The sequence below is a fragment of the Anastrepha ludens genome, chromosome 6, assembly GCF_028408465.1.
Source record: "Anastrepha ludens isolate Willacy chromosome 6, idAnaLude1.1, whole genome shotgun sequence".
Lineage (NCBI taxonomy): Eukaryota > Metazoa > Arthropoda > Insecta > Diptera > Tephritidae > Anastrepha > Anastrepha ludens.
In genome coordinates this window covers 81,513,147-81,526,371 of record NC_071502.1, presented here as the reverse complement: position 1 = coordinate 81,526,371, position 13,225 = coordinate 81,513,147, and the positions used below count along the sequence as shown (strand labels likewise).

The 13,225-nt window shown below is 39.4% G+C and overlaps 2 protein-coding genes and 1 pseudogene across 2 annotated transcripts; 1 reads left to right on the top strand and 2 right to left on the bottom strand.

The window, feature by feature from the left end:
* The first annotated feature begins 2,285 nt into the window (after positions 1–2,285).
* LOC128867311 (farnesol dehydrogenase-like) lies at positions 2,286–3,673 on the top strand. The gene is made up of 2 exons (XM_054108426.1): positions 2,286–2,913; positions 2,983–3,673. Exons 1-2 carry the CDS (start codon positions 2,344–2,346, stop codon positions 3,169–3,171), a joined length of 759 nt encoding a protein of 252 aa, XP_053964401.1. The 5' UTR covers positions 2,286–2,343; the 3' UTR covers positions 3,172–3,673.
* A 1,542-nt stretch (positions 3,674–5,215) lies between these two features.
* Positions 5,216–6,326, bottom strand: LOC128866431 (farnesol dehydrogenase-like). The gene is made up of 3 exons (XM_054107149.1): positions 5,691–6,326; positions 5,488–5,622; positions 5,216–5,426 (listed from the first exon to the last, which is right to left on the bottom strand). The coding sequence occupies exons 1-3, from the start codon at positions 6,258–6,260 to the stop codon at positions 5,385–5,387; spliced, it is 747 nt and encodes a 248-aa protein (XP_053963124.1). The 5' UTR covers positions 6,261–6,326; the 3' UTR covers positions 5,216–5,384.
* Positions 6,327–10,417: 4,091 nt separating this feature from the next.
* Positions 10,418–11,241, bottom strand: LOC128867134 (farnesol dehydrogenase-like; annotated as a pseudogene).
* Positions 11,242–13,225: the final 1,984 nt, after the last annotated feature.

Below are 13,225 nucleotides of genomic sequence, written 5' to 3'. Positions count from 1 at the left end.
GAAAAAGTGATTTTATGACACATTCCAATATTAAGATATAGGGAAATATATTAAGAAGAAAGCTATTTTTCATTTCAATCAAAAAATTACTTTCTCCTTTCCTCACTCTGAAATTTGAGAAAACATTGATAAAATAAATTAGAATGCCATCTGTTCTTACATCTCTGCCTGATTTTATTGGATACCAGCAAACCCGGCCCCCTTCGCTGGGCACACTAAAATAGAATAGATATGGTTTAGAACAGAAAATATATGATTTTCATATTATTTATTTCTTTATTCTTTATTCAAGCGCTTTGGCATAAACAATATTTTTTGTTTTTCTATTTGTTTTTGAGTAAATATAAAATATAAATTGAAAATCAGGAAAAAAGAAGATTGTTTTTAAATTTCAAATCAACGCATATGAATAAACAATCCTCTTTTCTCCTGATCATCCATGAATTTTTCGTTTCAATTTATATGTTTTATTAAGCATTGGAGCTTTTTTAACCATTATCCATTTATATTTTTCAAAAAAAAAACGAAAAAATTTTTTTTTTCCACGAACACATAATTTCATTCGGATTTCACATTAAATTCTCAAATTTCGTAAGAAATTATTCACTGTTCCAAAATCCACTCCAAAAAAATTCACAAACAATTTTTACATGTTGCACTTACGTTTTTTCCTTATGGCATCCAAATCAGAAAGAAATATTGACACATTGTAACTCACACTGTCAATTTGACAGTTCAGTTCCGCCCCAAGCGTTAAAAAAGTAAGCGACATTATGGCTGGTTCAAAAGAACGCTGTACCCGTTGCCAGTGCTCCGAATTACAACCAAACTTTACGAAACCCATTTTCAATACTTACTTAACAATGTGCGTAAGTTTGGTTTAATTCGGTGCAAAGACACGGCGGGTCCACGTTTTGGCATATATTTCGAGACCCTAGTCATCAATAGGTATGAAAATTACCCCGTATTAAAGCACTTATCAACAGCTTTCATTTGATACCCATATTGTACATACACAGCCAAAGGTTACCCGGGTCCACGTTTTGACCTATATCTCGAGACCCCAGTCACGGAGCGGCATGAAAAATACTCTGTACTAAAGCATTCACCAACAGCTTCAATTTGATATCCATATTGTACAAACACATTCTAGGGTCCACGTTTTGGTCTCTATCTCGAGACCCTCGTCACGGAGCGGATGGAAATACTCTGAACTAAAACATTCACCAGCAGCTTCCATTTGATACCCATATTGTACATACACATCCGAAGGTTACCCGGGTCCACGTTTTGAACTATATCTCGAGCCCTATTTCCAAAATAAAATATAATCCATGTTACTCGTGGATGATGTAGCTTTCGAATGGTGAAAGAATTTTTAAAATCGGTCCAGTAGTTTTTGAGCCTATTCATTACAACCAAACAAACAAACAAACAAAGTTTTTCCTCTTTATAATATTAGTATAGATGTGGCACAGCACGTATTGCATTTAACCGAACGCTTTTGAAAACATAAACTATTTTTTGCAGTCATTTTAGTAGATCACGCCTACTGTGGCACAAGAATATGGCCCGCCCAACCACTGTATGCATTGCTTAGTTGCTGTGTCAAGCATAGATAAAATTTGAACAACGACTGGTTCAAAGCGCATACGATTTCGTGTGATGAGTGTACTGCTCACAAGAATAAGCTTTGCCGGCCACTGATGTGCATGTGTATGTGTATGTCTAGCCACTATATTTCGAACACCGGGCTTTGCGTACGGATACCTTTAGCTTTGTTTAGTTTAATAGAAATTCTTTAAACTAATTCGTTTTCTTTTTGAAAAGTGCACACCACTCAGCTTTTAAGCTTACAAATGACACTCTGTCTCTAAAGAAAGTTTAAATATCCCTGCATATCCACCCATAGATTCTTAAAAAAAACAGTAACAGTAAAGAATTAATATTTACTAGTTAAACAAGTTATCTAATCGTAATTTTTTGGACAAAGACTGCGACAATATTTAATGCATTATTTCCAACAAAACACATACATACATACATACTGGCCAAAAAGAAAACAATTGTACTTATTTTATTAGAGTATATTATATTTTGCAAAAGGTGTATACGTCTCAATTGGTTGTCCAGCCTTAATTATATACAGCCATATGCATTTGTATTTGAATTTGATTCCGTCGTGCTCGCAAAATGATAACAATTTTTGGCTATTTCATATCTACAAATGTTTGCTATAAATAAGTGCACTTGCATCTATTCAGCCTTACTCTGAAAAACACTACTATAGTACGAGTAGGTCACTTGAAAGTAGAAAAGTGAATTGTACTTGGTTTAGAAGCAATGGAACGTTGGGTGAATCGGGTTGCTGTGGTCACAGGTGCCAGTTCTGGAATCGGCGCCGCTGTTGCTAAATATCTAGCAAATAACGGATTGATTACAGTGGGCCTAGACCTTTGTAAGACGGGTATTGAAACATTACGTGATGAACTAAATGCTGAGGCACGTGAGCGCATTCACGCCATTCAGTGTGATATACGAAGCGAGGAGCAAATAATAGCCGCTTTCAAGGAGATCGAGCGAACATATGGACCAGTTGCTGTGTTGGTCAACAATGCGGGCATCACAAGATTGACTACATTACTGGCTGAAGACAGCTCTCAAGATATACGTGATGTCGTCGATACAAATATTATGGGTGCGATTTACTGCACCCGGGAGGCCTTTCGCTCGATGAAGGCAAATGGTGAAGATGGGCATGTTTTCTTGATTAATAGCATAGTGGGTCACAGAGTGCCAATATTACCGAATAGCACACTTAATATTTACCCTTCGACAAAACATGCCATCACTGCATTAACAGAAATGTATCGCCAAGAATTTTTGAACCAAAAAACAAATATTAAAATTACTGTAAGTGAAATAGTCTCCATGGTTATCATTTAGATGAGTTTGTGAGTAGAGGTGTAATTTATATTTCAGAGCATCAGTCCGGGTATTGTGGACACATCGATTTATACCGAAGAAATCAAGAAAGAGATGCTGAACTTTTCAAGTCTTAAAAGGCTTAAAGCGAATGATATTGCCGATGCTTTGGTTTACTGCCTACAGACGCCGCCGCATGTGCAAATCCATGAACTGATCATCAAACCTATGGGTGAAATGTTATAAGTAAAACACCCAGGGCAACATACTTACATCCAGGAAAAATATACTTCAGTACATTAAAGGGTCAAGTGAAAATAAAATTATTATAAAAGAAAAGAAAAAATCGAAAGCAGCAAATACGGATCTTAAAGTCACAGTGCTCTTTCTCCTATAATGATATTATGTCTACTAGGCCGGGTCGATTTGTGGGGAGGCAAAAAAATCGCCCGTTGCTCTGTGAAAATCATATTCTAGGGATCAAAATAAGAAACTTTGCCGAAGGAACCATACCTCTAAAACGAATTCTGATGTCCCCCAATTTGGGTCGAACTTTTAGTGTCTTTTGTGGAGAAGCAAAAAAATCGCCCATTGCTCTGTGAAAATCATATTCTAGGGATCAAAATAAGAAACTTTGCCGAAAGAACCATACCTCTAAAACGAATTCTGATGTCCCCCAATTTGGGTCGAACTTTTAGTGTCTTTTGTGGGGAGGCAAAAAAATCGCCCATTGCTCTGTGAAAATCATATTCTAGGGATCAATAAGAAACTTTGCAGAAGGAACCATACCTCTAAAACGAATTCTGATGTCCCCCAATTTGGGTCGAACTTTTTAGTTTCTTTTCTCATGTAAAGGCCAAAAATGGTGATATTTTGAAATGATTGTATGGGGAACCCCTCAGGGGAGTTCCAGGGGGTGTGCCACTGGCATGGGTGGATCGGCCGTCCAAAGTTAGTGGGGTCGTTCATACATTTGGACTCGATTGGAGCACTCTAAATAGGTCAAAGTGGAATTTTTCGTTCGACCCAAATTGGGGGACATCAGAATTCGTTTAAAGATATGGTTCCTTCGGCAAAGTTTCTTATTTTGATCCATAGAATATGATTTTCACAGAGCAATGAGCGATTTTTAAATCGACCGCCCTTATGTCTACACATGGGGGCTAAAGACCTGCAAAATCTTTATTACGTTTACCGTCGTTGCAACCATATTTTTTGTCTAGCTGCATATTTCGTTTTCCATTTTCCTTTCCCTGTGTGCCTGAAGACCTTCAAAGCTCACCTTATTGGACTGCTCGGTTCATCTATACGAGAGCGGGTCAATAAGTCCGTGACTTTTTGTATTTCTGATATCTTTACTGAAAAAGAAATACTGCTCCTGTCAACAGGCATCTGTCAGTTGACTCCTGTCAAAATTTGAACGTGCTGCGTCAGTTAGTTTGTGTTTTACAGCTACCTTTATCAGACTACCCAGTAATTTGAGGAGAAAATGGAAAAAACTGAATTTCGTGTGCTTATTAAGCCGATTCACCCTTAGAAACCCACTGTTTCGACTGTTGTTTGGTCTCTGGTGTGTGGTGATGGATCCATGTTTCGTCCACGGTTACAAAACGGCGCAAAAACTCCTCCATATTGCGATTAAACAACCCCAAACCTTCCTGTGCACACGAAATTCAGGCGCGAAAGGCGCTTACGCCCTTTATTGGATGTTTAGCCGATCTCCTATCCCTATTTGTGAAGAGCGTCTCGATATTTTGCACAAATGGAGGTACCTACAGTTTTATGCCGCCATCAAAAGACAGCTGTTTTTTTTTTTTTGTGAGGCAGAAATACTTTTCTTTTCATGGCAGAAATACTTTCAGAAGTTTGTCATTACTTGCCGAGAGGGGCCTGCTATTTAAAAAACGTTTTCTATCATCGTTTGTTTCATGCTCGGGATTTTGAACACGGACACTACGGAGTGGTAATCACTTACCAACCCATTCGGCTGCAGTGGCCGCTGTAGAAGGATAAGTTAGGTTGAACTGGTTGACTTGCAGTCACGCATAGACCGGTTCGGTCCGTACCGATACCAGTTGAAGTTCATTAGTTATGTGTTTTTTTAAATACTCCAACGCATGGTGCCTGTTTTCATTGCAAATTTAAGGAGACATTTTCAACCTGCTGCTGATATACATATCTTCCAATCCATCAAACTATGGTGCTCCTAGAAAGTTTAAGCGTGTTTTGAACAACGCAAAACATCCGCAAAGGAGATGCCGGTGTAGTAATACAGCAAAGTTACTTTCAGTTCCGAAATTATATTTGAAAGTTGAACAGTGAGTAAACATTTGAGCCAGTATACATTTGCATGTTTGCCTTTATCAATTACGAATACTTAATTTAAATTAATAAACATTTATTATTGCGCACATGATTTCTACCATACAAATATTCTGTTATTCAGCTGCACGGAAGTCTTACAGAATTTCACCGAGCGGTTGTATAAGCAATTCGAGAATCTGAAAATGTGAATAATTACAATCAAATATGCAATACTTCGCCATACAAAGTGTAACAAACCTGCACTCGAGGCGGTGTCTGGAGGCAGTAAATTAGGGCATCAGCGACATCCTCGGCTTGTAAACTGGGGAAATCATCAAATCTGGAATTATCTTCGCCAAGAATTTCAGTTTTCACACTGCCAGGGCTGATGCTCTGCCAATACAAGGATATTTCATTCATTTAACAAATTATGCCTCGAAAACGAGTTACTCAAAACTTACTGTCACTTTAATTTTTGTATTTTGGTTGAGGAACTCCTGTCGGTAAACCTCCCTCAAAGCGGTTACCGCATGCTTTGACGATGGGTAAATGTTTAATGAAAAATTGGGTACAATTGGCACTTTATGTCCTGCAACGCTATTGATGAGGAAAACATGCCCATCACCATCGTTGGTCTTCATCGAACGGAAGGCTTCACGAGTGCTCCACACAGTACCCAAAACATTTGTATCCATCACGTCACGCATATCTTGTGAATTTTTCTCGTCCAGCAAGTCGGTCGTGCGTACAATACCCGCATTATTTACCAGTACAGCCACAGGTCCATACTTGGTTTCAATCTCTTTGAATGCGGCAATAACATCGTCTTCTTTTCGTACATCACATGGAATGGCGTGTATACGATCGCGTGCCTCAGCATTTACTTCATCACGCAGTGCTTCGATGCGCTCCTTGCGTCGTGCCAGACCAACTGTGAGCATTCCGTTATTTGCGAGATATTTGACGCAAGCAGCACCAATACCAGCACTGGCACCAGTGACTACCGCAACACGATTCAGCCAACGCTCCATGTCTGCTTTCTTTCTTATCAAGCGTTACAAACCGCACCTTTGTTCAAGTGCAACTAAGAATGGAGCGATTTTCGTTAAGCATTTTATATCATCATGATTCGTTTCGAAAAGAGAGCCTACAGAATGAAAAGAGAAAGCTACGAATGATTTGGGAGTGAAGAACAAAAGCACAAAGTTTTTGTTTTATGCGACTTTACTCAAAAACTGATAGCGAGGTTACAGAGCCACCAGGTGGCCAAAACAAGAATTGTTGTTATTTCTTATTGAGCTTTTATAAACGTACTGATGATGTACCGTCATGATGATGTGCAAATTTCTTGTTGAGCTTTTTCAAACGTACTGATGATGTACAGTCATGTGCAAAATAATAGGGACGCATGGCGATCATTCATTCGAATACAAATTAAGCCAATATTACAACAATTATTTCTGAGCAGCGTTTTTTTTTTCAAATTGACTAAATATAACTAAAATAACGAAAGAGAATACTCAAGTTCTATGCAAAAACAACACACTCAACAAAATTACAATGGCTTATGTAATATATATTATATTATTATTATAATGTGTCTTGAAGGATCTATTGTGCGCACTTCACGGATTCAAAGTATTTCTCTGAGCGGAACTTCCTCAGTAAATTCTAATATGTTTCTTATTTTATTAAGTTTTATTTTAAAGCGAATGCATTAAGGATGGTATTGGTAAATCAGCTGATTTATTTTTTTCTTTCGCCGTGTCCATGTGGCTGTCAGCACAGAATGAAACAAGGCGAATTTATTCTTTGTTTTCTACTTTGCCTATACATTTCTTTGGCAATCAAACCTACAAAATATTGTTGCTGGTTTAGTGCCACCAGCGTTTTTTCCAAAACTAGAAGCATTTCTGATATACACTTTTTGGTATGTCCTTCAACTCTCTCAGCGATTTGGTTTTTAGCTCTTCAACCGTCGCAAAATGCCGTCCTTTCATGGGTCTCGTCAATCTTGAAAACAGGAAAAAGTTGCAGGAGTGAATACGGTGGCTGAGGCAAGATAACGGCGTTGTATTGGCCAAATCAGGTGCATTATCATGATGCAAAAGCCATGCATTTTTTTCCACAATTCCGGGCGTTTTTTTCGTAATTCTTCACGCAAACGGTGCATAACTTCAAGGTACTACTCCTTATTTACCGTACGACCTTGTGGAAAGAACTCCTGATGTACTATGCCATGGTAATCGAACAAACAGTGAGCAAACCCTTGACATTTGATCGAACTTGGCGTCTTTTCTTGGTGTTGGCTCCCTTGGACTCTTCCATTGGGGCGATTGGGCCATGACTCGTCACTTGCTATGACCTTTTTAAACAAATCTGCGTGATCGATGCTCATGTGACGTTTTTTTTTGGTATAAATTCAGCAATTTTGGAACGAAATTCGCTGCCACACGCTTCATGCTCAAAATTTCCAAAAGGATTCCTTGGCATTAGCCAGTCGAAATGCCGACACCCTCAGCAACTTCTCTAATTGTGATTCGACGATTCTTCATAACAATTTTCTTCACTTTCTCAACATTTTCATAAGTTGTTGATGTGCTGGGGTGCCCATAGCGAGCGTCGTTATTCTCATCTTCCCAACCTTCTGCGAAAAGCTTGAACCACTTGTAAACATTTTTTCTACTCAGAGTAGTCTTACCCTATGCCACTGCCAAGTGTTTTTGAGCGCTTAATTCCATTTTTTACTCAAAATTTAATGCAACTTCGTCGATTCATTCTCTTCGATAGCAGGAAATCGCTGAATACGCAAAACAATTGCGTATTTATGCCTCTCACAAACAAACTAACTTTTTTGAAAACTGCTCGTATAAGTTTATTTCTCAAGAGTGATATTATCGCCTCAAAAGTACTCTCCAGCAACTGTAACGCACTTATGACAGCATTTTATGCAGCTCTCGAAACATTTCCGGAACTCTACATATTTTCATTTCGGCTATGACTTCATTTCGGCTGTTAAAACGCTGTCCCCATACTGGTTTTTTGACTCCGTCAAATAGAAAAGAATTGCAGAGGGCCATGCAGTTCAACTCGATGGCTGTTGGATGGTATTCGTTTCATTCTTGCGCAGAAACTCACGGGTAATGATAGCAATGTGCGACGGTGCGTCATCATCGTCCACGAATTGTTTTTCCATAATTGGCGAGCCATAGAGTCAATCAGTTTTTGACATGAGTTCTAGGGAACAGTTTCCCACACCTTTTATGAGTAACCAGAGAGCAATTTTTCTGTTGCGTTTCTACCCCTCAAAGCTACTTGTAGTTTAATCTCTTGGCACAAGCTCTCGACGCGATTTAAATACGGTAAATGAATAGACCAGCTTAATATGTTATCTTGACTTAAGTATCCGAGAAATATTTCTTGGTCACTTTCGAAGCGCGTTTCGGACCGATTTCTTGCCCAAATATCTCTTTTCAAGTCGATTTATCGAACAAATACCTTGGTAAGAAAAACATTCACCCACCATAATTGTTCAATGCAGAATAACAGAACAGAACAGAATATTTAACAATTTTAATTGTATTTTTTTTATCCAAATCTCACATAGATATCGTCAACATAGAGCGGCAAGCACGATTCGTACTGCTCGCTAAAGGTACACGTCATTTGGGACCACGCACAGTCAGTATTATCTAATAAGCTGGACTAGCGAAACAGTACATCTAAGTAGTAAACCCTTAACCCCGACCTCTTAAGCTTTGATTTTGCTCTGTGGTACCGCCGTTAGGCATTGCTTTGCAGGACCAAGCTGAACCACTTATGTCTCTTCACACATTGGTCGCCTCTCCATTGTTTGATTGTCTCCTTTCTGTACTACACTGCCATTCTTTCTTCCGCAGCTCTTGTAGTACATTCGCGGAGCAGTCTTTCATTTTGGCTCACGCAAACTTCGGTTACAAAATGTGCTTTACTGTATTGCCTGAAACTATCATTTCTATAGTCGCCCTTTCGGGTACATATCTCGGGTAGGAAAATAAAAAATATGTTCCGCATTTTCACTGCAACTACCGTGGAAAGAGCAATCCATTGCATCATCATGACCAAATCTATGAAGGTACTCTCTGAAGCCGTCATGTCCCGTCAGGAATTATGTCAGGCAGAAATCGGCTTCGCCATGTCTTCGCCCGACTCATGTCTGTACGCCACCGATAAGTTTATGTGTCTACCTCAACCATGCTCAACCATGCTCCTCTCTTTCTCCTTTGCGCTCGTCAGTTGTCAGTCGTAAGTCGTCTATTTAGACTTTTGGTTTTGTCATATATTCTGCCCCTGTCCGCAGGCATAATGCTCGATATGACACTCACTGCTTCATATGAGGCCGTTCTAAACGGTTAGGCAACTAGAACGGCACTAACCCTCAAAACTATTTCCATCTTCTTGGAGTAGGATTTCTGTATCCGGGCTTTTCCCCATATGGGTGCGGCATTTATGAGTGAGGACTGGCTAATTTTAGGCAGGAGCGCTCCTTTGCTCCTCCTGCATTTACTGATCTGTGAACATGTTTTGTATCACAACTGTATAAAATATATTAAATCAAGGTTCATCCGAATACTGGATATATTGCGAAATATCTCCACCGACCAGTTGAAATGCTCGGTACAAAAAATTTCCATTTAGCTACATTTTGTTTCGACAGAAAAATAATTTTCCTTGGCCTTTTTGATTATAAGCTTTTTTTTAAATTGGCCTTTTGTGAATGGTGGAAGTGTCGACGCAAGCTGGTGTGCAGATGCAAACTGGTTCTTTTCCACAAACCTCACTATAGTTGCTTCAAGGTTTTGAGTAATACATCTAATCAATCTATATCGATACCTACACTATTCTGCACTTCTTTTTGTTACTGACACGCATTTCTCTTTCAATCCCCAAAACTCCAATCATGCCAAGTGTATCAGACCTAGTTTTCACAGCCTCTTTCTCACATTTCGCTTTTCATAGCTTCCTATGTTTTTTTTACTTTCCATAATCTCACAAATGTTTTTCTAAGAAGCATCACATTCAAGTTATTGAAATGAGGTTTAATTTCAAAGTAGTCAAATTTATTCATGATTTTTATTAAGCACCAACAGAGTGCTGTTATATTAGATTCAAGTAAATGTACAAACGCACGTATGCGTGTATGAGCTATTCATGCCTTTTCACCAACAGGTTTGATGATCAGTTCATGGATTTGCACATGTGGCGGCGTTTGGAGGCAATAAACCAATGCATCTACAATGTCGTCCGACTTAAGGCATGGCAAATCTGGCATCACTGCACGTACGCCATGGTTAAGCAGATCAGTGTCCACAGCACCAGGACTGATGCTCTAAAATAAACGTTCATACATGTAGAACAAACATATAACACATATCTACAAAAACAAACAATACAGATAAACTCGTTAAACTTACAGTAATTTTTATATTTGTTTTTTGATTTAAAAGCTCTTGCCGATAAACTTCTGTCATTGCGGTGATTGCATATTTTGAAGGCGGATAAATATTTAAGGTAGCGTTCGGTACTAATGGAACCACATGACCAAGAATGCTATTAACTAGGAAAATATGCCCATCTCCACCATTTGCTTTCATCGAGCGAAAGGCCTCTCGTGTACAGTAAACCACACCCATAATATTTGTATCGACGATCTTGAGAGTTGCATTCTTCCAGTAATTTGGTAGAACGTAGGACGCCCGCGTTGTTGACCAACACAGCAACTGGCCCAATTGTTTTCTCGATCTGCTTGAAAACGGCTATTACTTGCTCCTCGTTTTGCACATCACACTGAATGGCGTGAATTCGTTTACGTGCCTCAGAGTTAACTTCATCGCGCAGTGCTTCGACACGCTCCTTGCGTCGTGCTAGGCCGACGGTAACCAATCCGTTATTCGCTAGATATTTGACACAGGCAGCACCAATGCCGGAGCTGGCACCTGTGACTACCGCAACTCGATTCACCCAACGTTCCATTGCTTCTAAATCAAATGTAATTTGTTTTTCCGCTTACGACCAGCCTATCGAATTGTAACCATTGAGTAAGTAATAAGATAGAGTCAGAATCACTCAATTTTTGGAAGCGGGCATAGCAATGCGGTCGGTCAGAGGAAAAAGAAGAGGAAGGTCAAATCAATGCTACAAGTTCCAGAGGTGAGAAGCATTGTACAGGGTGGTCAATTTAGAGGCATAAGATTTTAAATTGAAGTAAAACAACGAAAATTCAATTTGATTGGGAAATTTTATTTTTTTGTAGAACCATTCTTAACATTTTTTTTTTTAAGATAATCCATTTCAAATATTGGCCGCAACTGCCCCGTAATTCGCTTACCCGTAAACACTAATTTTGAATGACTCACTGGAGGACTTCGGTCGGTAAAGCTTAAACAACTTTAGTAATGTGGGTTCCCAATGTTTAGTTTATCCACAACCCATTTAAACTTTACGCATCCCCACAAATAAAAGTTCAAAGGTATGATATCACACGATCTTGGTGGCCAAACCACTGGTCCGGGACGAGAGATGAATTGCGCACCGAAACGATAACGCAGTAAAACCATGGTTTCACGGGCTGTATAGCAAGTAGCGACGTCCGCCGTCTTGTTGAAACTAAATCTTGTGGAGATCACTTGCTTCAATTTTCGGTATCAAAAAGTCGTTTATCATGGCGCGATTGCGTTCCTCATTCACTGTTCCATTGGCATCCGCCTCGTCTTTGAAGAAATATGGCCCTTGCCACTTCCAGACCATAACCCGCATCAAACGATTGTTTTCAATGGATTTAATGGCTGTTCTTGAATGGCTTTGGATTGTTTTTAAGCCCAAATATGGCAATTTTGTTTATTGACGTAGCCATTTAGCCAAAAATGTGCCTCATCGCCATTCGTGTCCCAAAATGCGGATCTGCGGCGAGTTTTCCAACAGATCAACGACTGTAATTACGACGCTTTGGAAGATCGGCCAGCTTTAAATCTTGGACTAGCTGTATTTTATACACTTTCAAACCAAGGTCCTTGCGTAAAATCGCCCAAGTAGTGCCATAAGAAAGGTCAAGTTGTCCAGATCGGTGCCGAATCGATTATTCGGGGTCTTCGGTAAAATTCTCATTTACAGCCGCTATATTTATTCTCTTTACTACGGGCTGTACGTGGTCTAGTCGGCCGGATATCACCACAAATGTAAAACTATTCTGAATATTGCCGATGCTTTGTCGAATAGTGCGTTTGGCAGGACGGTTATGTATACCGTTAGTTGGCCTGAACGCGCGATAAACACTTTCCACAGAGCGTCGATTTTCGTAATTCAACAAAATAAATGTTGTCAACTCCGTCATTGGTTGAAACAGCAATATTTCCGACTTGCTCCTCGCTAATACCAACACTTATTAATGTATCACAAAAACAAATCAAAGACTCTACCAGCAATAGTGAATACCAACAGTTACACAATGCAGCCCTTGAGCCTTTCAAACGTGATTGGGAGATCATATATATGGACGGATCGAAATCCGGCACCAGACCTACGTTTGCCGTGACAAATAAGTTTGGTGCCACCATTGCTGTATACTCCTTCCTCGTACTGCTCCGTATTTACAGCCGAAGCCGCTGCTTTACTTGAAGCAGTACTTTTTGCCTCTCGCTATGGAAGGAAAACTGTAATTTGTACCGATAGTAAATCCGCCATCGAAGCTGTTTTCAACCAATTAAACGATACTCCAATGATCATGAAAATTCGCAACCTTCTATTTCAGTACACCAATCAAATTAAGATAATGTGGGTGCCCGCCCACGTAGGTATACATGGTAATGAAATGGCGGATAAAAGAGCAAAAGAAGCCAATAGAGAACCTCTGCATATGGCTGACTACCTTACCAAAAAAGATATACGCACACTTATAAATAAGCATCTAAGAGAAACGTTTTCAAGTGAATGGCGCAGTTTTAGCCATTACTACAAAGGC

Bases quoted from the DNA above. Each gene is read 5' to 3' on its own strand.
- LOC128866431 (XM_054107149.1), bottom strand. From the start codon at position 6,260: ATGGAGCGTTGGCTGAATCGTGTTGCGGTAGTCACTGGTGCCAGTGCT. The intron at 5,623-5,690 runs GTAAGTTTTGAG...TTGTATTGGCAG, and splicing joins ATACAAAAATTAAAGTGACA to AGCATCAGCCCTGGCAGTGT. The intron at 5,427-5,487 runs GTTTGTTACACT...TCACATTTTCAG, and splicing joins AGACACCGCCTCGAGTGCAG to ATTCTCGAATTGCTTATACA.
- LOC128867311 (XM_054108426.1), top strand. From the start codon at position 2,344: ATGGAACGTTGGGTGAATCGGGTTGCTGTGGTCACAGGTGCCAGTTCT. The intron at 2,914-2,982 runs GTAAGTGAAATA...TTTATATTTCAG, and splicing joins AAACAAATATTAAAATTACT to AGCATCAGTCCGGGTATTGT.